Below are 24,607 nucleotides of genomic sequence, written 5' to 3'. Positions count from 1 at the left end.
ACCATGACACAGTGGAAAGGTTAGATAATGCCTGGATACCAGGAGAGTGAAAACACATAGACTACATACAGACACTAATGAGATGAGTGGGAAACACCTGCGGTGATTGAGATTCAGTAGGAGCAGAAACACGAGGAACAGAGAAACACTGGGAGATGCAGAGAGAAATATGACAGACAGAATCAACATAAGCCCCTGTCCCCCCGTCCCCTCAAGGGATGGCACCTGACCTCACAAGACCCCACATAACTTGGGTGGGAGGGGAGAGGAAGAAGGATGGAGGGCACAAGAAAAAGAACACCAAGGACAAAAAAAGAAAAACCAGCAGGTATGAACCTGGGAACAACAAAAAAGGAATCACCAATCCCCAAGAGTTCAGGTGGATGGCCAGTAGACCATTCAGAGTGGGACAGGCATTCTGGTGGGTGGTCAAGAAACTGTCCATCTTTTGGCAGGGGTGGTGTCCACCTGGACCCTCTTTGATTCTGGTGGAGGAGAGGTGAGGAGACCACTGGGGGGACCATGGTGGCAGGCAGATAGGTCACTGGAGAGGCTGCAGCTGCAGTCGAGGAAGCTGCTGGAGAGGCTGCAGCTGCAGTCCAACAGAACAACAGAGAGGTTGTGGCTACAGGCAAAGAGACCACCGGACCGGCTACAGCTGCTGGCAAAGAGACCACTGGAGAGGCTGCAGCTGCAGGTGAAAAAGTCACTAGATCTGCAGCAGGCAATGAGACCCGTGAGCCTATAGCTGGCTAGAAACCATGGAGTCTGTAGCTAGCATGAAAATCAGGGAGTCTGTAGCTGGCGTGGAAAACAGAGAGGTCGTCAACACAGACACCCACAGAGAGGCTCGGTGATAAGTCATCGTCTCCAACGCCCACTGAGAGGCTCAGAAGAAACGGTCATCATCTCTGATGCCCACAGAGAGACTCAGAGGGAACAGGTCATCCTTACCGATGCCCATGGAGACACAGGAGTGTGGGTTGTCATCCCCGATGCCCATGGACACAGTGGAATGTGAAACATCATGGCAGAACCCTGTGCAGGCATAGGGAGGTGGGTTTGTTTGCTTTGTCAGCTAAGGCTAGCTTGGCTGCTTTGTCGGGTGAGGCGGGCTCTGCTGCTTCAATAGCTGAAGAGGGTTCTGCTGCTTCAATAGCTGAAGAGGGTTCTGCTGCTTCACTGGCTGAAGAGGTGTGGCTGCTTCAGGGACTGCACGTAAATATGAACACATCACTCCTGTCCTTTCTTCTTTGCACTGGCTCCCGGTTCAATTTAGGTTATAGTTCAAGCTGCTGCTGTTTGTTTTTAAAGCTATGAATGGCCTTGCACCACTCTATATTTCAGAACTTTTGAAAGTCCACCAGTCCAGCAAAGCTTTATGGTCTGCCGGTCAATATCTGCTGGAGGTGCCTTGCTCAAGGTGCAAACAATGGGGGGACCGGTCTTTTTCTGTTGCAGGCCCAACAGCCTTGAATACTCTTCCCCATGAGCTGCTGTGTGCCATTCATGATATGGTTCTGTTCAAAGCCAAACTGAAAACATACTTATGTAAAAGGGCTTTTAATGTTTAACTTTTAGTATTTTAGTACTTAGCTTTTTTTTTTAGTCTCTTTTACCGTCTTTTATCCTGGTTGTGTTTTTAATTTGCACTGATTTATTGTGTCCTGTTTTTATTTGTTTTATCTTGTAAAGCAACTTGGTCAATGCAAGGTGTTGTTGGATGGTGCTATAGAAATAAAGTTTATTATAATAATAATAATTATTATTATTATTATTATTACTGCAGGAGGCATTGCAGCGGCAGGGACTTCAGGAGGCATCACAGCTTCAGTGACTGCAGGAAACGCAGAACCCTCATGAGGCATGGAACTCCCAAGAAGAGTGGAACCCTCATGAAGATGAAACCTCGACTAGGTTTGGAACCCTCACAAAGTGTGGAACCCTCTGGCAACTTGGGGCCCTCTGGAGACTCGGGACCCACAGGAGATTTGGCTGGGCTCGTCTCCTCAGGTGAGTGAGAGCTCGACCGCTCTCCTGACAAGTGAGAGCTCAGGTGCCCCCCCACCCCACCCCATGAAACTCTCAACCTCTCTCCGTGAAGTGTCTGAAGAGACTTGGGGGGAGAGGGTAGCTGGAGTTTGGTGGACCTGGACTGGTTCTGTCGTTAGCCTCTTACACACCAGTGACGAGAAAGGAGGTTTGTGGAGAGATCCTCTCCTACTGACGCGTCAGGAGGAGAAACAGGCTGGTCGGAGACTGGGGTGGCAGATGACACGAGAAGGGAGCACAGCCTGATCCTTTCCTTCACTGGCCCGTCGAACAGGTCCCACATCCCCGGTATATTTATTAGTTCAGGTAGCCAGATAAACTCACCAATGACAACTTAAGTAACAACCAACATATCCCAGGGATTATTGGGGGTTGCCAAAGTATTGAGGTAAGATAGAATTATTATTATAAACTTACTTTAACAAGGAGGGAGAATGACACAAATAGAAAGACCAGACAATGACACCGTGGAAGGGTTAGATAATGCCCAGATACCATCCTGTGCTCCAGCATCAACGTGTGGCATGGAGGCTGCACAGCTGCAGAAAGAAAAGCTTTGCAGAGAGTGGTGAAGACTGCACAGAAGACCGTTGGAGTCAGCCCCTCCGCCATCACAGACATTTACACCTCCAGACGCAGGAAAAGGTCCACCTGCATCATGAAGGACCCCACTCACTCAGCACACGCACTTTTTGCCTCGCTGCCCTCAATTCAATTCAGTTTATTTATATAACGTCAAGTCACAACAAAAATCATCTCATGGCACTTAACAGAAACATTCATATATAAAATAATAATTTAACTGAAACATTCATATATAAAAATAATAATTTAACACTATCTGAGGAGCAGACTGCTTTGAATTTAACTCCATTGCTGAACTCAGAACAGTTTATACCCTGAAGCTGTTAGACTCATACATTCCTAATAAGGATTATCATTGAGAAAAAAAAATCACTGTAATGCAACTTTGATTGTTGATATGCGCTGCTGATTATCCATGCTGCTGATCTCATGCTACTTATTATTTCATACTGCTGTATTCATTCATTTGTACTCATCCACCCACAAAGACTCATGTTTGTGCTGCTGTTGTTCGGTGTATTGTTTTGCACTATTAGTGACTAGCATTTATTTTAGATCTTTTAGCATACCGTTTGGCATTTGTTTAGCATATATCTTAGTTTATATCTTAGAACCTTATTTACTGTTTCTTTTTACACTTTATATTTTTTTCTTTTGTTGAATGTAACTGGGACCCTACACAATTTCCTTCCATCTCATATACCACATGTGATGCAAATGACATAAAGAACATTGACCTTGACACCAGGAGAGTGAAAACACACAGACTAAATACAGACACTAATGAGACGAGTGGGAAACACCTGTGATAATTGGAAATCAGATCAGGTGTGCATAGGAGCAGAAACACAAGGAATAGAGAAACACTGGGAGGTGCAAAAAGACACATGACAGACAGGATCATCTCAAGGTCATTCTCCATGACCTATTAGAACCTAGCTGGATTGCAGTAAGGTTTGGAAAAACTTACGTCACTATGAAGATAGTCATGCCCCGCTATGCTCTAAGTACCTGCCAAATAAGTTTTTCCTGCTATTTTCTGTGCTTCCAATACATGTGGCTTCATCAAAGTTTTAAATATGACAGTACAGTAAGATATGCACCCACGATCACACAATATCCAGGAGCCTATCATAGCACAACTTTTTCAAACAACTTTAAGTATGCAACAATGCTCTAGTAGATCACACCAAGCTAGCACAATTCTGTTGTTGTTCTTGATGACCAAGCCATACTGATTTTTACCCTAAAGCTGTTACACTCATGAATCCCTAATCAGGATTATCACTGTGGGGGGAAAAAAAATCACTGTAATGCCACTTGAGTGTTGATATGTGCTGCTGACTATCCGTGCTGTTGATCCCATGCTGATATTGTATTTGTACTATTAGTGCTTAGCATATTTTAGCTTATTTCTTAATTCATATCTTAGATCTTATTACTGGTTTTTTTTTGTTTTTACAATTTATACTTTTGTTGGATGTAACTGGGACCCTGTGTACACATTTTTGTTCCACCAAATGTACCGCATATGATGTGAATGACAATAAAGAAACCTTGACCTTGACCGTGACCGTGACCTTGACCTTGACCTTGACGTTGCCATCACACTACACCCAAGAACCACTCTGAATAGCTTGGAATCCTGATAGTCCATAGATTTAACAAGTAAAGACCTCAGCTTTGTTGTTGCATTTCCACCATTACCATACTTATTTGAAAAGCACTGTTTTACTTCAAGCAGGAACACATTTAGTGACTGTAGAAAGGTGGCTGCATCCAATTTAGAGGATTGGAAGTCTTACCCCAAGTGCTTTTAATGTTTAGAAGTATGATTAGGCAAGACACTAAACCTCTATGCTTGTGATGCATTTACCTGTGCATGAAGTGTAAAAAATATAACAGAAAACATTGGATGTGTGTATGTGTCAATGAAAAACTTAAGTGATTAGTAGGCGCTATATAGGTGTGGGCAATATACCATTTGGGATTGACAATGCAAAACCCTAGCTAATATACTAAACAAGGCCTGGGTATTGTCCTGTCTATCATTTCCCTGAAATCTAGAGTTTACCAAGAACCGAGGGTGGGCCATCACCCAGGCTGATGGTTCTTCTTTTGCATGTGAACAACTAGTTTTGGCTGTCACCAGCAAACTGTTTGATCCACTATGAGAAGGTGCTGTTTATAAGACTGAGTTTGTTGCACCTCCTCAGACTGAAAAAGTATTTTGGATAAAAGACGAAACGTTTGAACAAAGAAGAATCCGTCCAGAGGACCTGACTTAAACTTGTCAGTGTTCTGTAGAGGTTGACACACAACGTAATTCTCATTTGTCTGTCTTAGGTTTCAAAAAATGTCATACAGTGTGCAGGTGTCATCACATAGTCATTGGTTCCAACATTGTGGCACTGTAACACTGTATGTTCACATGTTAGGCAGATCCACAGTCTCCAAGTCTCATGCAAACCACAATGTAATCCCTGTCAAACTCTGTCATGTGCTGGGACTGCTGTCTAATAAGTCACAGGAGTAGGGCGACATGCACTTGCTGTTTTGTCTGACTGTTGGATGCAACTGCCTGATAACACCATCACCCCTTTTGATGTTATCACACACTGTGGTGCACATTCTAGATGTGTTGTCTCTTTACAAATAAAATTATTTGCTTTGCTGGTCTGCACATGGACCAAATTACTGTAAAGCCCCCAATATACTTCCGCATACGTTCGTCTGCACGGAGGTATGCGCGTACATACGCGGTGGATTGAGACTTCATGCTTGAGTGTCCACCCTAAGCAGCTGCAGAGCAGCTCTGCAGACAAGGGGCATTTACCTTTGGGACAAATTGAGGTCGCCAATTGGTCATTTGCTGACACGCCTACTGGATTGATTGACAGGTCAGAAAAAAAAACGAGAGCTGGCAGCCCCAGCCGCAGCGGTGTTCTGCGTTTATATGTTGTTAATAAAAAGTTCTAAAAAATAAAATAAAAAACAGGGAGCGCTGGCCCTGCATCTCACACACCAGATCAACCCAACAGGAAATCTCCAGACCCTCCCGCAGCCACGCTGGGACTGATTTTAATTTGCCTGTGACAAATTCCTTCATTTCTCACCATTTCAGTCATGGCATCAAAGGAGGAAGAAGAGATCACTTGCCTCTTGACAAAAAAAAAAACCCAAAAGAAAAGGCCAGATTAGGGATGAAGATGGGGAATTTAATACATTGGTGTTGCATACAAAACAGTCCGTCGCCGGGCAGTTTATTGTGCGACACCACGTACGTGGTCGTAAAAATTGAGCTTTGCGTGGACATGCCCTGCGGAGGTACACGTGTACCTTCCCGTACGGCCATATATACACCTGAATCTGTCCATCACTGCAACTTTCACTGTTTTTGGGTTCTGAATGATCGCGTCTTCATTAATGTTTCTCATGGTTCGATTATGGGGGCTAATTGTCACACTGTTAACTCCTGTAATTACACATCAGTCACAAAAAACTCAAGAAAATGTCTGATAATAATGTTGTTATTGCTCTCAGGAATTCAACCTAATCCTGGACCCCACACTAATTACAGCACACCAAATGACTTTAAAAACGCCTCTGGGCTCCATTTTCTGCATGTAAACGCTCGTAGCCTTCTGAAAAAACTTGATGCTGTGAAAATCCTGGTCAGTTCTTCTGGGGCTGATGTTATCTTTATTTCTGAGTCCTGGCTCAACAAATCTGTAATGAATAATGACGTGGCAATCAATGGGTTTAACATCTACCGCTGTGATCGTCAAAAAAGGGGGGGTGGAGTCATTATTTACATTAGAGACACTCTGGTTTCAAGTCTTGTGACTTTCAAAACAATTCCAAACCAGTTTGAAGCCTTATCTGTAAACATCACCTTGAATGGAGGCCAGGTTTTAACTGTAGTCTGCTGCTACCGCCCCCCCACAGCTTCACCTGAAGCATTAAATGCCATTAAGGAATTCCTTGGTAATTTAAAATTCAAAGAGATCTTTTTGGCTGGAGATCTCAACATTGATTGGTGTAAGTCGACCCCCCTCTGTGACAAATTCAAGGAATGTTGCTTGTCTTTTAATTTAACCCAACTGATCGACTCCCCCACCAGATTAAATAAAAGCCATCCTGACAATTCCTCCATCTTAGACCTGTTTCTAACTAATATGCCTCACAAATTCCCTGGTACAGGTGTATTCGCTGATCTTTTGAGTGATCATTGTGTGACAGCGGCTTTAAGAAATAGTAAACTTCCACCTTCTAAGCCCAGATTAATTAAAAAAAGGGATCTGAAACATTTCTGTGAACAGTCATTCCTCTGGGATCTGTCTCACTTTGACTGGCATCGTATTCTGTTAACTGATGACGTGAACTCTGCTTGGAACTATTTCCATAATAATTTCATTTATTTCCTGAACTTACATGCTCCTTTTCGTCAGTTCAGAATAAAGGGACGAGACAGCCCCTGGTTTACTCCAGAGCTAGCTGACCTCCTGCACAGGAGAGATCATCTTTGGGCCGCAGCGAGAAAATCTGACTCAGACACTGATTGGTTGAGTTTTCGACAGATGAGGAATAAATGTACAACTGCTGTCAAAGCAGCAAAACGAAACTATTTCTTATCTCAGACCTCCAAAAATCTAAATGACCCTAACAGATTCTGGAAAACAATTAAATCTCTCTCAGGCACCCCCCAATCATCTGACCTCCCATCACAACTTCTCGTTAACTCTGCTCCTGTGTCAAATAAGCACGAGATCCTGAACTGTTTCAACAAACATTTTGTTGCTTCTGGTTCTTTATTTGACACAGTAACTAATGGAAAATCAGCCACTTCACTTAATAACCAAACTTCTACAAATCAAATCCCTCCTACAAGTCAATCCTCAGTTAATCACAGCTTCTCTTTTTCTCCATTCTCAGTCAGTGAGGTCAATAAACTGTTAAAAGATCTTGATCCTAAAAAATCTGCAGGTCCAGATGAACTTCCACCTTATTTCTTAAGGCTGGCTGCTCATATCATCACAGTCCCTGTGACCCACATCTTCAATCTCTCCATAAGACAAAACTCCATCCCAGACACTTGGAAAACAGCCTTTGTTCTTCCTTTGCTGAAGGGAGGTGACCCCACCTCACTGAACAACTATCGACCAATCTCTAAACTCTGCATTTTAGCCAAGGTTCTAGAAAAACTGATAAACTCTCAAATCAAAAATTACCTGGACTCATTTAACATCTTACCTCCACATCAATCTGGTTTCAGGAAACAACACAGCACAACCACTGCTTCACTGAAGGTTCTTAATGACGTTGTTGAAGCACTGGATGCTAAGGATTATTGTGCTGCACTTTTCTTAGACCTGTCTAAAGCTTTTGACACTGTGGATCATAACATCTTGTGTCATAAACTCTCAGAAATCGGTTTCTCAGATCACACCATTGGTTGGTTCTCTAACTATCTTTCAGACCGGAGGCAATGTGTTCAACATAATGGTACTTCCTCCAGTTATTTAACAGTCAACAATGGTGTACCACAAGGCTCAGTCTTAGGACCCACCCTCTTTACAATCTACATACATAATGTAGGTAAAAACATCCCTAATGCATCCATACACTTCTATGCTGATGACACAGTTGTTTATTGTCGAGCTAAAACAGTTGCTAAGGCTTTCCAGCTTCTGAAATCTGCATTTAACATCATCCAGACTGATTTGTTTCACCTCAAACTTGTCCTAAATGCCGAAAAAACCAAAGGGATGCTTTTTTCAAATAGGAAGTTGGTCCCAGCAGTTCTTCCTCCGATTTTATCCTCAAATGGTGTCCCCATTGAGTTTGTTGATTCCTATAAATATTTGGGTATCTTGGTCGACTCACATCTTTCTTTTAAGCTCCATGTGGAAAACTTGGTAAAGAAACTGAAAGTTAAACTGGGTTTCTTACACTAGGCAAAAGGGCCTTCTCCTACTCCGCTCCTGTTTCCTGGAATATCTTACAAAAAGATTTGAAGCTCTCGACCTTGACCTCTCTAAGTGGCTTTAAGAATCTGTTGGACTTTTGGCAGGGACCAATGCAGACATGTTCCTGTTTTTAGTTTTATACATTTGTCTCGGAATCTAGCAGTTTTTTTTTTTTTGGTTTTGTTACCTTTTTCCTTTTAGCCATCCTATTTGTTAAAAAAAAAAAAAAAAAAAAAAAACTGTAGTATGAGTTTTTATAACTGCTTATTGTTGTTGCTGTTGTCCATTGTTGTCATCTTTCTTTGTTGAAATCAGGTCTCTCTTGTAAATGAGTCCTCGAGGCTCAATGGGATTTACCTGTATAAATAAAGGTTGATTGATATGGGGCAGTATACTGGAAGCTTAAGTCCAAATTAGACCAGTCCTTCGGGGTGCTGAAAACCTAATGCATATAGTATTTTAAACTGTTAGACATTGTTCTTTATTCTGCTGGGGGACTTCAATATGTCCACATGGGTAATGACAGTGTGACATGGAGGGGAGTGATTGGGAGGAAAGGCCTCTCTGATCTGAACCCGAGTGGTGTTCTGTTGTTGGACTTTTGTACTAATCATAGTTTGTCCATCATTAACACCTTGTTTGAACATAAAGGTATTCATAAGTGCAGTTGGCACCAGGAAGCCCTAGTTTGTAGATCGATGGTTGACTTTATAGTTGTGTCATCTGATTTGCGGATGTTTGTTTTGGACACTTGGAGGAAGAGAGGAATTGACCTGTCAACTGATCACCACCTGGTAGTGAGTTGGATCAGATGGCAGGGGAAGATGCCAGACAGACCTGATAGACCCAAACGTGTAGTGAGAATTTGCTGGGAACACCTGGCAGAAGGACCTGGCAGAGAGATCTTCAACTCCTTCGGGAGAGTTTAACTGCATCCTAGCTAAGGCTGGGAATCATAAGTCCGAGTGGGCCATGTTCCGCGCCTCACTTGTTGAGGTAGCTGCCTTGTGTTGTGGCCGCAAGGTTGTTGGCGCTTCTCGCGGTGGCCATCCGCAAACTCAGTGGTAGACACCCTGGGTTAGGGAGGCTGTCAAGCTGAAGAAGGAGTCCTATCAGGCCTTGTTGGCTAGTGGTTCTATGGAGGCAGCTGAAGAGTACCGGAGGGCCAAGTGGTACACAGCCTTGGCTGTTGCTGAGGCAAAAGCTTGGATGTTGGACGAGTTCGGTGAAGCCTTGGATAAAGACTCTTGGTCGGCTCCAAGGAGATTCTGGCAAACCATCATGTGGATAAGGAGAGGAAAGCAGCCCTTTACTGACACTGTCTTCAATAAAGGTGGTGTGTTGTCGACCTCATCCAGTAATGTCGTCGGGAGGTGGAAGAAATACTTCTCAGACATTCTCAATCCCACTAACATGTCTTCCATGGAGGAAGTTGAGTTGGGGGACTTTGAGGTTGGCCTGTCCATAATCGTGGCTGAGGTAGTTAAAAGCTCCGAGGTGGCAGGGCTATGTGAGTGGACAAGATTCACCCTGATTTCCTTAAGGCTCTGGATGTTGTGGGGCTGTATTAGTCGGCACGCCTTTGCAACATTGCATGGACATTAAGGGCAGTGCCACTGGATTGGCAGACTGGGGTGGTGGTTCCCCTCTTCAAAAAGGGGGACCAGAGGGTTTGCTCCAATTATAGGGGCATCACTCTCCTTAGCCTCCCTGGTAAGGTCAATTCAGGGGTACTGGAGAAGCGAGTCCAATTGTTGGCTGAACCTCAGATCCAGGAGGAACAATGTGGGTTTGATCCTGACCGTGGAACACTGGATCAGCTCTTTACCCTCACTAGGGTCTAGAGGGATCATGGGAGTTTGCCCATCCAGTCTACAAGTGTTTTGTGGACTTGGAGAAGACATTCAACTGTGTTCCTCGGGGTACACTGTGTGTGGTGCTACGTGAGTATGGAATTGGGGGTTTGTTGTTATTGACTGCTCAGTCCCTATACAAACGGTGCAAGAGTTTTGTTCATATTGCCAGTAGTAAGTTGGACCTCTTTCAGGGTGGGAGTTGGACTACGCTGACATTGTTGTCACAGATTCTGTTCATAATTTTTATGGACAGAATTTCTCGGTGCAGCTGGGGGCAGAGGATTTCCAGTTTGGTGGCCTCAGGATTCCATGTCTGCTATTTGCAGATGATGTGGTCCGGTTGGCGCCATCATGCCATGATCTTCAGCTCTCATTGGAGCAGTTTGCAGTCAAGTGTGAAGCACCTCCAAATCTGAGGCCATGGTCCTCAGCTGGAAAAGGGTGGATTGTTCTCTTCAGATCGACAATGAGGCTCTGCCTCAAGTGGAAGAGTTTATGTATCTTGGGGTTTTGTTCACGAGTGAGGGAAGAATGGAGCATGAGATTGACAGATTGATTGGTGCAGCGTCTGCAGTATTGTGGACTCTGTACCAGTCTGTTGTGGTGAAGAGAGAGCTGAGCTGTAAGGCAAAGCTCTCTGTTTACTGGTCAGTCTACGTTCCTACCCTCACCTATGGTCACAAGCTGTGGGTAGTGACTGAAATAATGAGACTGCAGATACAAAAGGATGAAATTAGTTTCGTCTGCAGCGTAGCTGGACTCTCCCTTACTGGCAGGGTGAGAAGTTCAGTTCTCTGGGACAGACTCAGAGTAGAACCACTGCTCCTCCATATCGAGAGGAGCCAGTAGAGGTGGTTTGGGCATCCGGTAAGGATGCTCCTCGGGCGCCTCCCTAAAGAGGTGCTTCGAGCTTGTCCGACTGGGAGGAGACCCCGGGGAAGACCCAGGACACGCTGGAGAGACTGTCTCTCGGTTGGCCTGTGTACGCCTTGGAATCCTCCCAGAAGAGTTGGAAGATGTGGCTGTGGAAAGAGATGTCTGTGCTTCCCTATTCAAGCCGCTTCCCCCACCACCCGACTTTGGAATAAGCAAAAGATAATGGATGGATGGCTGGACATTGTTATTCTAAATGTTATTTCAGCTGTATCATCGGGTCATAAACTATGACCACTCTAAACATTCCTCCATCCATTATCTTTATCCACTTCTTCCTTTTCAGGTCGCAGGGGTCACTGGTGCCCATATCCAGCCATCACTGTGTGAGGGGCAGGGGACACACTGAACAGGTGTCCAGTTCATCACAAGGCCACATAGAGACAAACGAGACAAACAGCCATTCACTCTCTCACTCACACCTAGGGACAATTATCCTAACATGCACATTTTTAGTCTGTGGGAGGAAACCGGAGTACCCGGTGAAAACATATGCACGGCGAAAACATGCAAACTCCACCCAGAAGGGTCCACAGCCGGGAATTGAACTGGCGACCCGCTCTCTGAGTGGGGGCAGCCCTACCAACTGTGCCATCGTGCCACCCCAGTCAAAACATTCAAAAGATTAAATTATTATTTTTTTTAATATATAATTTTTAATATTTTATTTACATTTGTGTTTAAAATTCAAAATTGGCTTTCTGGGGACTTAAGATGCTTTTGGATAAAATAGCTACATTTGCCCTGAACAATGTTGTTTAATACAACAACAGACACCCAAACAGTAAATGTAATGGAGCTCTGGTTTAATTAGCACTAGAGTGCCGAAACTGCTAAACGGTCTCTCATGACAACCAATTGCTAATGCTGGTAATCTTGACTCAAATCAAAAAACAAACACGTTGTGGTGTAAGGAGTTCTGCAGAATGGAAATAATGTTTGCATAATCATCATTAGTACACTAAATGTCAATAAAAGCAAATAAAATTTGTATTTACCATTAGCATGTTCATAAACAAAAAGTGAGCATACATTAACATATTTCCTTTATCATGGCATAAATTGTGTGCTTGCTGATTTAGGACTTTTAGACACTGAGCACAATATAAAAAACAAATAAAACTCTGAGGCCAGGCATTGTAGGAGGACAATGTGTTTGCAGAGTCAGTGCAGAGAGAATCAGGTGAACACAGCAAATCTGGTTACCTCATTAATTTAAAGGGTTTCTGGGCATCCTGCCAGAACCAGTGGAGTATGCCAAGTTATTGAGCCTCATGGAAATAATAATTTTTAGACATATTGCAATGATATACATTATGCTTCATTACATTCAGGGTTAGGGGTGACTGTGTTAGAGCGATGGTCTTACTTAGCTGGCTGACTTTTGTAATGCTGACAGGTACATAGTGCTTGCAAAGACTGTGGTTAAAGTCAAGACTCCAGAAAACACACCACTGAACATAAAGGTGAACACCAAAACAACAACAACAAAAATACAGCATTTGGTCTCTTTGATAAACTGCATTTTTAATCAGTTTAATGTTCACTGCCGATGAGGGGATTCAAATGTTATTTGGATAACATGCTATTGCTGTCCACCACTGTGAGATGAAAAAGCTTTCAGTCTACCATATACATAAATAATTAAACTCATTGAAATATGTGGCTCTGCTGTCTGGCAGCATGCTTTGTTTATTTTCAAATATTTGACAAATCACAGCTATTTCTCTTTTCTTTTTCCAGGTCTTGTGCAGAAAAGATCATGAAGGCAAGACAATAAAACATCTTGGCCACTGAAAGTGGAATAGGTGAAAATTATATTACTGTATAACTGAGTTCTGTGCACCACTGCAGATTAATCTAAAAAAGGATCCACTCAGAACATCTCATTGTTTGCAGAGAAAAATAGTGGAGATGAAGTTCTGCCATTCGCCTCATTCATGTTTTCTTGACATTGGTTTCTGTGGGAAATAATTAAAAAACATCCCGTCTGCTGCCTGTGTTGGTTACTGACCTTGAACTAATAATCGGTGAGTTTTCTGGAGCGCACCAACTGCTTATCAAGCTCTTTAAAGCTGCATGCTTACAACCAAAATAACCCCAAAAACAGCTTCGCTGTAATGCATGCATCATTTTTAATTCTGCACCATTTCACTTTAAACTTTTCAGCTGATAAAAGCATAAAATCTAACGTTGCAAGGTCAAATTAGGAAAGGATGTTTCTATTTCAACTGAACTATGCAGTAAAATACAAAGTAATGAAGGTGTTAATGAAGCTATATATTATGAAGGTACATCTAGCAGCACGACGACTCAGTGGTTAGCACTGTTGCCTCACAGCAAGAAGGTCCTAGGTTCAATCCCTGGTTGGATCTGGGGCCTTTCTGGGTGGAGTTTGCATGTTCTCTCCGTGCATGCGTGGGTTTTCTCCGGGTTCTCCGGTTTCCTCCCACAGACCAAAAACATGCTTGTTAGGCTGATTGGTAACTCTAAAATTGTCCCTAGGTGGAGTGAGAGAGTGAATGGTTGTTTGTCTCGTTTGTCTCTATGTGTCCCTGTGATGGACTTGCGACTCGTCCAGGGTGTACCCCGCCCCTCGCACAGTGATTGCTGGACATGGGCATCAGTGACCCCTGTGACCCAAAATGGAATAAGCGGGTAAAGAAAATGGATGGATGGATGGATGTTTCTGATATCTTCAGATTACTTAAAAACTCACTAATGCTCAGAGTATAAAAAAAATATATAAAATGTACCTTTATTGTATTTAGAAAAGACATACTGTGGATTTGATGGTAAAATTAGATACATGAGAATGAAAAGAAATTATGATTTATTCTTTTCAACAAATTTGTATCGTGTAAAACTTTTGATCTTTGTTGTTTGAGACGTTCCTTTTTGATAAATCCTATAGTTAGGTTTGGCTTGAATAATTTAGGTCGTGCTTTGGAGGCTATTGGCCACTTATCAAGGATACCTGTTCAAAGGGCGCATAATCATCAATCATAGTGATTTTGGTGCACCTCTGCTGAAATCTGTGCAATTTAGAGCCAAACGTATTGCAACGGCGTCACTTCTTACTTCACCACGCCGCCAAGCCCACATCCTCAAGCAAAAACGGTTTGCGCTTTAAATCAATTCAGATTATATTATTTGTATTCTAACACAGGATCATCCTGATTAGGTCAATGGTGTCAAAGAGGGAGCATTCCAAGTTCAAAAAGAGACTTCCTGTTCGCAGGGGGCACAAGTCCCTGGCTGAATGCCTCTGTGTTGGTGTTTTCCCCCTATCACTCTGACACTTTTTTCACCTCTACTATATTATTTGTTAGCACCTCCTTCAGGACCACCAGTCACCACTATCAATAGGTAGAATAAATTACAAAGTATAAAAATCCCAACTAGCGAAAAGAAAACAAGAGCATTTAAACATTTAAAGAAAATTAAAAGGAGTTTGAAGATCCTAAAATTAAAGCACAGATTCAAGAAAATACATTTTTATGTTGACTTTGTTTGTCTTTTGTGCAATGTTTTAAGGTTTTGTACTTCATTACCAGAACTGATGTGTCAGTACTACTTGAAAATGTAAAAAAGTTATGAAAATATGAAGGTTATGAGTCAGAGTCAGAGTCAGAGTTTCTTTATTGTCATTCGCACCTCATGTGGTACATGTGGTGGAGCGAAATTATGTACACGGGGTCCCAGTTACATCCAACAATAAAATGTCTAAGAAAAACAGTAATAACATCTAAGATATGAACTAAGAAAAACATCAACTAAATATACACTAAGCACTCATAACATAAAACATTGAACATCACCACAAACATGAACATGAGTCTGTGAGCAGATGTGCACGCATGAACACATCAACATTGAAACAGATCAGCAGCAACATGAAACAGATCAGCAGCAAAATGATATGGTTTTTCACAGTGATTATTCTAGTTAGAGATTCATGAGTCTAACAGCCTCAGCCTTATGAACTGATTTTGTTGCATTTTACATTGCTTCAAAAGGGCAAAAAAAAAAGAAGAAATGGCTATTTCTTGTGATACGTGATAGCTGCACTAAACAGTATACACGCATCGTGTACTGTAACTGTGAACAAGCAAACTAAATATAGACAAGAACATATAAATAAAATCTGTTAAAGCTAGAAAGTTTACACTTTGTTCTATAGATAGATTCAATAATTATTTCCCAAGCTTTCTTGCTAAATTGTTCTTTTGAAGCTGCAGAATGGTGCTGCTGGTAATATCAGCACATCTACCATGTTCCCCTCGTTCCACCAAGTCTTTTTTCATGGCAGCTGATGTTGTTGCATCCCACCTCCAGGTTTAATATCACTCATTTAGATTCATCATGGCAAGCGACTGTACAGCTATTCCAACTCTGTCTCATTACACCATGACATTTATTGTTGCCTCTTTCCAATCATCTTCTGCACAGCTTACCAAAGAAACTCAATCAAGTTCCTGATTTGTTCCCTTTAGTGCATTCGTTGCACAAATATAACTTGTGATTCCTTATCAGAAAATCTGATGCTTTTGAAAGGAGAAAAACATCGCTTTTTATCCCAACAATTTATTTACAATTTTTGTTTTAATCTGAAATACCTCCCTGTATAACTTCATTTTTTAAAATTACACAGAGCCATTGTCTTTTTGTGACTCTCCAAGGAGCACACTTCTGCTAGCCTTGTATAATTTTAGGCCTTGTTGAATGCTAATTACTGAACAAATATAATTGTAGTGACACTTTCTCATCCACCCATCTGTCAGTTTTCCTTAAAAACCCTAATTATACAGACTAAAAGCAAAATCTTTTGGTGGAGGGTTTACAGTCTGGGAACCTCATAGATGTTATCACACTACTTTTTTTTGTCAGCAGTCATTTTTTTAGTGTAACGTGGCAACCTTGCTGTTCTTTAATACAGACATCCATCCATCCATCCACCCAACCATTATCTTTTACCCGCTTCTTCCATTTTGGGTCACGGGGGTCGCCGGTGCCCATGTCCAGGAATCACTGTGGGGCAGGGTACACCCTGGACAGATCTCCAGTCCATCACAGGGACACATAGAGACAAAAAAAAACAAAAAACCATTCACTCTCTCTCACACACACCTAGAGACAATTTAGTTTCCAATCAGTCTAACATGCATGTTTTTGGTCTGTGGGAGGAAACCGGAGTGTCCGGAGAAAACCCGCACATGCACAGAGAGAACATGCAAACTCCACCCAGAAAGGCCCCCAGACCGGGATTTGAACCGGCGACCTTTTCGCTGAGAGGCAGCAGCTCTACCAGTTGCGCCACCATGCTGCCTATTCAAATACATTAGTGTTAATATTATATATGGACATTTCATGTCTCACAGATCAAACCAGTAACCACCAGTCCTTGTGCCCTCGAGCCGCACCCAAACTACCTGCCTGGTACACCACAGTGTGTGTGTGTGTGTGTGTGTGTGTGGGGGGGGGGGGGTACTGTCAGGATTTTCTCCACTACTCATTTTATTGCAGGCAGAGCATGAGAGGGTCATTCTTGGGCAGTACAGTAAGTCCCTTGATTATCACGAGGGTTACATTCCACACACACACACACAGCCCCTCCCCCCCACACACACATACACCTCCGCAATAGATGAAAATCCGCAAAGTAGGAACTCTATATTTATTTTAGTATTTATACATATTTTACGTTTTTTTGAACCCTTCCCACACTCTTGCAATGTTCTAAAAACACTTAAACTACGTCATTTTAACAACATACATATGTACGTACATATGCATATGTATATGTACGTGCATATGTATATGTACATACATATGCACGTACATGCATACACAGGGGCGCAACTACATATTTTTGAGGTGGATGCGAACACATCATCGGCGCCCCCCCCACCCGCTCCTTTTTACTTGCCGCCTCATACAGCTTAGTCATGCACTTAGAAAATACAGTAGTAATATTACAGATTTTTTTAATGTTACATATTATATCAGGTGATCATTTCAATCATAAACAAATAAGAAGTTTTATAAAGTACAAATATATAACAGTAGTGGTACTCAGTCAGTGCTCAACATTTTATGTAGCGGAAATATGACATCTTAACAGCCTGGAGTCCATGTCAGAGTTTTAACATTTATGACATTTAAACTGTTACATTCCGTGACTTTGCATTTGCCCATTTGTCAAGTATAACATCAAATGAAATAGACCGTGCCACACTGTTTTCAATAGAGATCACTGCTAACTGGGACAAGCGATCATTGCTCATATTTGAACGAAGGTATGTTTTGATGAGCTTCAGCTTGCTAAATGATCTCTCTGCAGATGCAACTGTCAGAGGCATGGTTAAAAATACTCTAAGGGCTACTGTCAAATTTGGAAATATCAAATCAAGGTCCTCTTGAAGTAGGAAATTTAACTTTTCTAGAGCCTTGTAACCCTTCAGTAGACGGCTTGCTGGGTATATTTCTTGAATGATATCTCTTGAAACATCACAAGTGGTCAGGGCATATGTGGTCACTGATTCCTCCAGCTCAGCTTTTGTCATGTGTTCCATTTTAGTGATGAATTTAAATTTCTCAGACACAAGTTGAAAATTGGAAAACCTCTCAGACAGCTCTTGGAGGAGTGTGTCAACAATAACATTGAAAACCATGCACCTGAAGTGCCTTGTGGGTTCCTTTTCATGATGACCAGTGCATGAATTGTCATCTGGGAAATTCTTTTGCTTCCTAAGTCGTTTCTCTTTGAACTTAGGAGAAGCATCCATTTCGATGGCTATTTTGCTTGCAATGTCAAGTGACTTCTGAAAGCCCTCTTCTCTATATTTGAGCAAAAACTCTTTCAGAGACTCGATTAGCCTAATGGCTGTGTCCATTGACACATCTGCTGCTTGTAGTGCCTTGCTTGCAAAGTTGATCTCACATAATAAGGCATACCAAATTATGAGGCACACAAGGAACTCCATACTGACAATCTCATCAGATAGTGATTTTGCCTCTGAGACAATCTTGCTGTCTCCTGCCACTTCTCCAAGCTTTTGTAGTGCATCTAAAATTCCCCCCATCTGGAAACGTATAGCTTTGACAGAGTCTAGCTTTGCCTCCCACCGGGTGTCACTCAGAGGCTTCAGTGTGATGTCGACAAACTCTGTGAGAATGTCCCACCTCTTCACAGAAGACGAAAAGATTGTGTACAATCTTTGAACAGTGCCAAAAAAAGTGAGACACTCTCTGCTAGATGAGGCTGCATCACATAACAAAAGGTTCAGGCTGTGGCTGCAGCAGGGGATGAATAAAGCCTCTGGACATCTCTGTTGTATTAAAGCTTGAACACCCTTGTTTATTCCCCTCATATTAGAGCCATTGTCATAACTTTGCCCTCTACAATTAGCCAAATCCAACCCCAGACTCTCCAGAACCCCTGTTAGTGTATCTGTGAGGCCTTTCCCAGTTGTGTCCTTCACAGCAGTGAACCCCACAAAAGACTCTGCAATAGTGACTTTTTTCTTCTCATCAGTATCAATATATCGAATAATGACTGAGGCCTGCTCTTGCTTTGAAATATCAGGTGTGCAGTCCAGTTCCACTGCAAAGTACTTAGAGGCTTTGATCTGGGCAGATATTTTACCCAAAACACACTCTGATATTGAATCTAAAAATTCATTCTGAGTGCACCATGTCAGATATCCAGTGGTTTGTTTGGAGGCTGCCTTTCTAAGATGTTCTGCCAGTGTGACATCATATCGTGCAATGAGCTCAAGGATTCCCAGAAAATTTCCATTTTTAGGATTTCCTAACTGAGAATTTTTCCCCCTTAGTGGCAAGTTTCTCTCTGCAAGGAAGAGTATGCAGTCAATAACTCGAGTCAACACACTTCTCCAGTATGCTTTTTCAGCTGCCATGGTTCTCTGCAGTTCACTATCAATAGTCTTACCTAGGCGTAAGCGAGATATCATTTCTTTCCACATCAGATAAGCATTTATGTGAGAACTACTGGTTTCATGGTGCTTCAGTGTTTTTGAAAGACATCGCCAGTTACTGTACCCTGCCACAAGGCATGTATCAGAAACTTTAGCTTCACCAAAAAGCTTACACGCAAAACAATAGACTCTGCTGGTATTTTTGGAATACAGTAACCAATCTCGTTCAACTTTCTCTCCACTAGACAGTATACGAAAACAGTACGCTTTGGAAAAACACCTCTTATTCTTCTCTGATCTTGGATATGGACCATCAGAAACTTTCTGTGGGCCATTTTCAACCATGTACTGCCTAAATGTGTCCCCCATTTTGTGTGGTAAAGGCCATTCGGATGGATCTTCTGAATAAAGCCTTGCCTCAGCCCTCTCCTCTGCAGCTCTGTACTTCTCTCCCTCTACATCATCATCTGGACCTCTCTGCTCCTCTCCCTCTTCATCATCTGGACCTCTCTGCTCCTCTCTCTCTTCATCATCTGGTCCTCTCTGCTCCTCTCCCTCTTCATCATCTGGTCCTCTCTGCTTTGTGATGATTAACTCACCATGTCTGCCTGAACTAATTTTCCCAAAAAAGAAGACAATGAAATATGGTCATCAGAAATTAAAACCATCATGGTATATAGGTTTTTGTTGCCTCCCTAATGTAATTATTCCTACCTGATGTCATCACTTGTCTCCTCTATCACTGACCTCGTGTCTGTCTCCTTCACCTTTTGTCTGTGGCATTCTGCACTAAGTCATAAGGTCAAAAAAGCATTATATATTAGTTGTAAAAATGACAGATCTTAATACAGTTTTTAAAAATAATGTTTACACGTTATTGCTTGGGATTAAGTAACTGTTCCCTCACTTCCACCTGCATTAGACCAACCTGTTGCCTTCCCCAGTCTGTCCTGATTCTTCCTCTGTCATCTTCTCTTCCTTCTCTCCATCCTCACAGCTGAATGACATTAATTTTGTGTCAAGTAGGTTTAAAAATACAGCAGTCAAACCACAATAGAAATGAAACTTGAATTTAAATGATCTCCTTGTTGGATAACAGTTACTGACTGGACATTTCATCTGAGCTGACTCACCAGATACATCACAACACACACCACTGTAGTGATACTGAATAAGACATTTAAACTCAAGTGTCCCTCTGCCAAAAAGGTTGGAAACATGGGTCACCAACCTTTTTGAGCTATAGTGACACTGAGGACTAATTTATCTGATACACACATAAACTTGTACAACTCATCTTTAATTAAAGAATCAATAATAATAAATGTACATATGAGTGAATAAATTGCAGCACTGAGGGCTAAGCGTTGGATCATAGCTGGGAACTGCCGCCACAACAGTTTAGCTTTCCTGTGTTAATATTTCATGAGTTTTATTTTGGTCATTCTTACACTTAGTGTGTGGATATGTGTGTGTGACAGGCGAGGCGCATGTATCAAATATTCATAAAAATACAGAAAATACTAAACAAATCACATCAATAGGGGAGGCAACATTTAACAGCCAACCGCAGTGTATTAGGCTAGCTTTAGCTAACCTGAATATTTAAACCCTCCTGTCCTGCTAATACACTGACAGTACTTACCTACTATCTTTCAACCACATTGAAAGGCTTTTTTTCATCCCGCCAACATCTTTATCCTTCTCCCTTTTCCTTTTTCTGTTTTGCGCCCCGGATAGCTTTTTTTTCTGCCGCTCCATCTTGTTGTCAAGTGCACAACGAGCGGTAGTTCAAGATTAAAAAAAAAAAAAAAAAAACGCGCCGAGTGCGTTCTCTTAGGGGCGTGTTCACAGCCACCTGTGTGGGAAGGGAGAGCGATAGGAGGGGAGGTGAAGGAGCAGAGGGGAGGTGAAGCAGCAGAGGGGAGGTGAAGGAGCAGAGGGGAGGTGAAGGAGCAGAGGGGAGGTGAAGGAGCAGAGGGGCGCCTAATCAGTGCTGTTCCCCTGTTATTGATCATTTAGAAAATGCCTACTAGAAAAACATTTTTTCTACAGAGGGTTTTGACGCCCCCTGCAGTGCAGCGCCCCTATGCGTTGCATACGCTGCATACCCGCTTTTTGCGCCACTGTGCATACATATGTATATGTACACACATATACATATGTATATGTATATACATATACATATGTATATGTACGTACATACGTACATGCATACATATGTATATGTACGTACATGCATACATATGTATGTATGTACAGTACTGTAAAATTTTACTCACCGGCTCTGCAGAACAGCAGCTTGGTTCTGCTCTGACTCGGTTCCGGTTCGGCAGACCTACCCTGCACTCACAAAGCCCACAACCTCATCTAGGTTGATGTGTGCGTGGATAATTGAGCTTCAGTATTATTTGCGAGTTTCCTGCCAGTTCAGTCAGCTTAATAGTTAGCGTAGATTTGTATTGCAAAATTTTCCCTCCATTTCGGCAGAAAGCAGCGACTGGAAGCACTGTTGGTTTCTGGGTAATGTAGTTCTTTTGACTGGCAATACAGTATATGCTTATTGAAAGAAAACTACTAGAAAGCAGCTGGAAGCATCATTGGCTTCTGGGTGGTGTACTTTTTTTTTGACTAGCCTTATAGTGTAGGCTTATTAGAACACTACAAAATGGCTCCGGTTTTAAGTTTTTTCGTTAACTTTTTATCTTGTATCGTCCTAATCACGTGAGTAATTAAAGTTGACAATCGTTGAAAAAAATGTGAAAGAGCAAGTTCGCAAATGTTGAACCGCAAAGTAGCTAGGGACTACTGTGTTCCTGACAGCATCTAACAGCTGTTAATGGTTCCTTGTGAAGCTACACTTTAAGGCTGAGCTGTTCCTTGTTGGATCATTAAATGTCACACGGTGATTTTTCTTTGTCCGAGTCCTCACATAATTCCTATGTACTGTGAATAAAGATTATTATTTAAACTTTACCTTTGTTCCTCTTTAAACTTGTTCATGTGCTTCTTGGACCTATTGTGGAAAATCCTCAGTATTAATCCTTGCTCACATTCCTCTAAGGTTCTGTCTATCAGCTGTAATTTGCAGATTAAATTATGAGGGCTACGGCATAACCTGCGACTCCAAACCCCAATAACAAGACTGACATGAATGGAGGAATAGTGAACAAACAAGCACAGGGACAGAAATGAGATTAGAATAACGAACATTAGTGAAAGAGCAAAATAAACATGCATGAGAAAATGGAGTGTAGACGTCTAATGACCATTTAAAGGAAGAGTTACATTTGTTCACTTGCTTTCAATAGTGTCGATTCAATTAAAATAAACAGAGATTCTGCTTTGTGATTAAAGCTTAGCCGTTTTGTAAGCCCACTCATCCAGGTAAACAACAAAAAAGGTTAAATTGTGTCGTCTGGACCAGTTTCTTTAAGTGAGAAATGGTTCATCCCCCATCCAGAGAACTTCCTCAGTCTACGGCCTGCCAACCAGATCTTTCTGATAGGTAGCCTTCACGGCTGTGTTTCAAGCCAACCTCCATCTCAGAAGTAGACTTTTAACATGTGCAAAACACACTCCTCCAAAACAAATCAATCATCATACAACAATCAATCATTTTAGGCCAAACAGCCTGAGGACAACCAAGGCCAGAGTGGTTCAGAAAAAGGCTTGTAAGCTCAATCATCCAGGTAGACAACAAAAAAGGTTAAATCTGGCAGGTGTATTTTAATCCACTCTCGATATTGTTTCCACTCCTAAAAAAAGGTACTTTAAAGATCCATCTAATTTCTGAATTCTGTACTTCTGAACAACCTTATTGTCATCTGACTGAAAGGTAGTATAATGCAAGATAGTATTTTTTGCCTCTTGTGGGTCTGTGTTCATTTGTACGTCTGATAGCAAAATACATATTTTACCACTGGACAGATTTGAATGAAACACTAACAAAACTAATGAAACATTTCACTGGATGTAAAGTACATCTATAACTGATTGTCTTTTGGAGTCAAGATGGCCACCACTGGTAACTGACCTTAGAAGACCTAAAGGGGCTATAATTCTGTCAGTGTTTGATATATTGAGCTAAAAGTTGGAGTGGTAGTAGCTGAGAGTCATCCCCAAAATGTAATCTGAGTTTAAACAGATTACACAAAACAGTAGCTTTAAATTAGGCCAAAAAAGTAGCCTGGTTGTTAACAAAATACCAAATGAACTTCTGAGAATACTGGAAATGATCACTGGCTGTACTCCCACAGCTGATTGATGTTTGGAGGTAATCCATATCAAGACGAGCCGCCACAACTGACCGAACTCAGCCAACACAAACATTTCCATAAATCGTATTTCTTAATTGACCTTTTAGGCTAAAATGTGCTGTGACTGTAAGTGAGTGACTCACAACACATGGAGTGCTAACAGATCCCAGGAGTCGTTGCAATATAGTGTCACATTGTGCATCTTTTTTAAGACTTCACCAAAAAGGCTATTTCTAAACATGTGATGTTTGTTGCTTCTAAACACAGGATGAGTAAAAGTTTAAAACTCTGGCCTGAAAGGCAGCAGATGATACGCAGTCTTTAAAGGAATCTAGGTCTTTACTTTTGACATAATTAAGCAGATGAGTAAATTCTGCATCTGTGATGGGTGGTTTTTTTTTTTTACTAATCCTGGTGCACAGATCCTGTGATGGTGCAGCGACTTTCTATCTTTGCCTGATTCTGCTTTTGTCCTGATCACAGTCCTACATAATATTTAAATGTCATGCACAAACACTGTCTGCAGAAACCATCTGCACAACATTAGATCTAACAAAGCTTTGCACCTCCTCGAACTTACAGTTTTTCTCCGACACCTATTTGTCATAAAGGACGAATACATTTTGTGCATCGCCTCATCAACAGAGCGTAGTTACTGCCTAGGGATGCTGAAGAGAAATATTTAAATAGATTACAGCAAGACCATGTCAGTGAAGCAAACTTAACCTATTTTATATAAAGTCCTGGGAAAATCAAGGAGTAAATATTTGTAATCGTTTACAAATCTGCAAGTTTTTCTTGTTTGCTCTACAGAAATTCAGGCTCCATAAGGCAGGAGCTCATGCGTGTTGCTGAGCTTCATGGACTTCTGACAGGTGGTGTCACTCCTACACGCTGCAAGTGGCTCCAGCAGTGCAGATGGTGCGTTGCAAGCTGCCTGCCAGCAGTCTGTGTTTATTCCCTTTAGATACTAACTCTTCAGTTCTGTCTTTGCGTCAGAGCGGGGTTTTTTT

The 24,607-nt window shown here is 41.9% G+C and overlaps 1 protein-coding gene across 1 annotated transcript in view; it reads right to left on the bottom strand.

Annotated features, from left to right (window-relative positions):
• Positions 1–24,253: 24,253 nt before the first annotated feature.
• LOC119407517 (gamma-aminobutyric acid receptor subunit beta-3) overlaps positions 24,254–24,607 on the bottom strand; it is a 42,843-nt gene continuing 42,489 nt past the window's right edge. The window contains exon 10 of the mRNA XM_037674341.1: positions 24,254–24,262. Within this exon, the coding sequence (XP_037530269.1) occupies positions 24,254–24,262 (9 nt within the window). The remainder of the gene's footprint in view (positions 24,263–24,607) is intronic.

This window comes from Nematolebias whitei, chromosome 3 (genome assembly GCF_014905685.2).
Source record: "Nematolebias whitei isolate Nwh7 chromosome 3, NemWhi1, whole genome shotgun sequence".
NCBI classification, from domain to species: Eukaryota; Metazoa; Chordata; class Actinopteri; order Cyprinodontiformes; family Rivulidae; genus Nematolebias; species Nematolebias whitei.
This window is presented reverse-complemented; position numbering and strand designations above follow the sequence as displayed.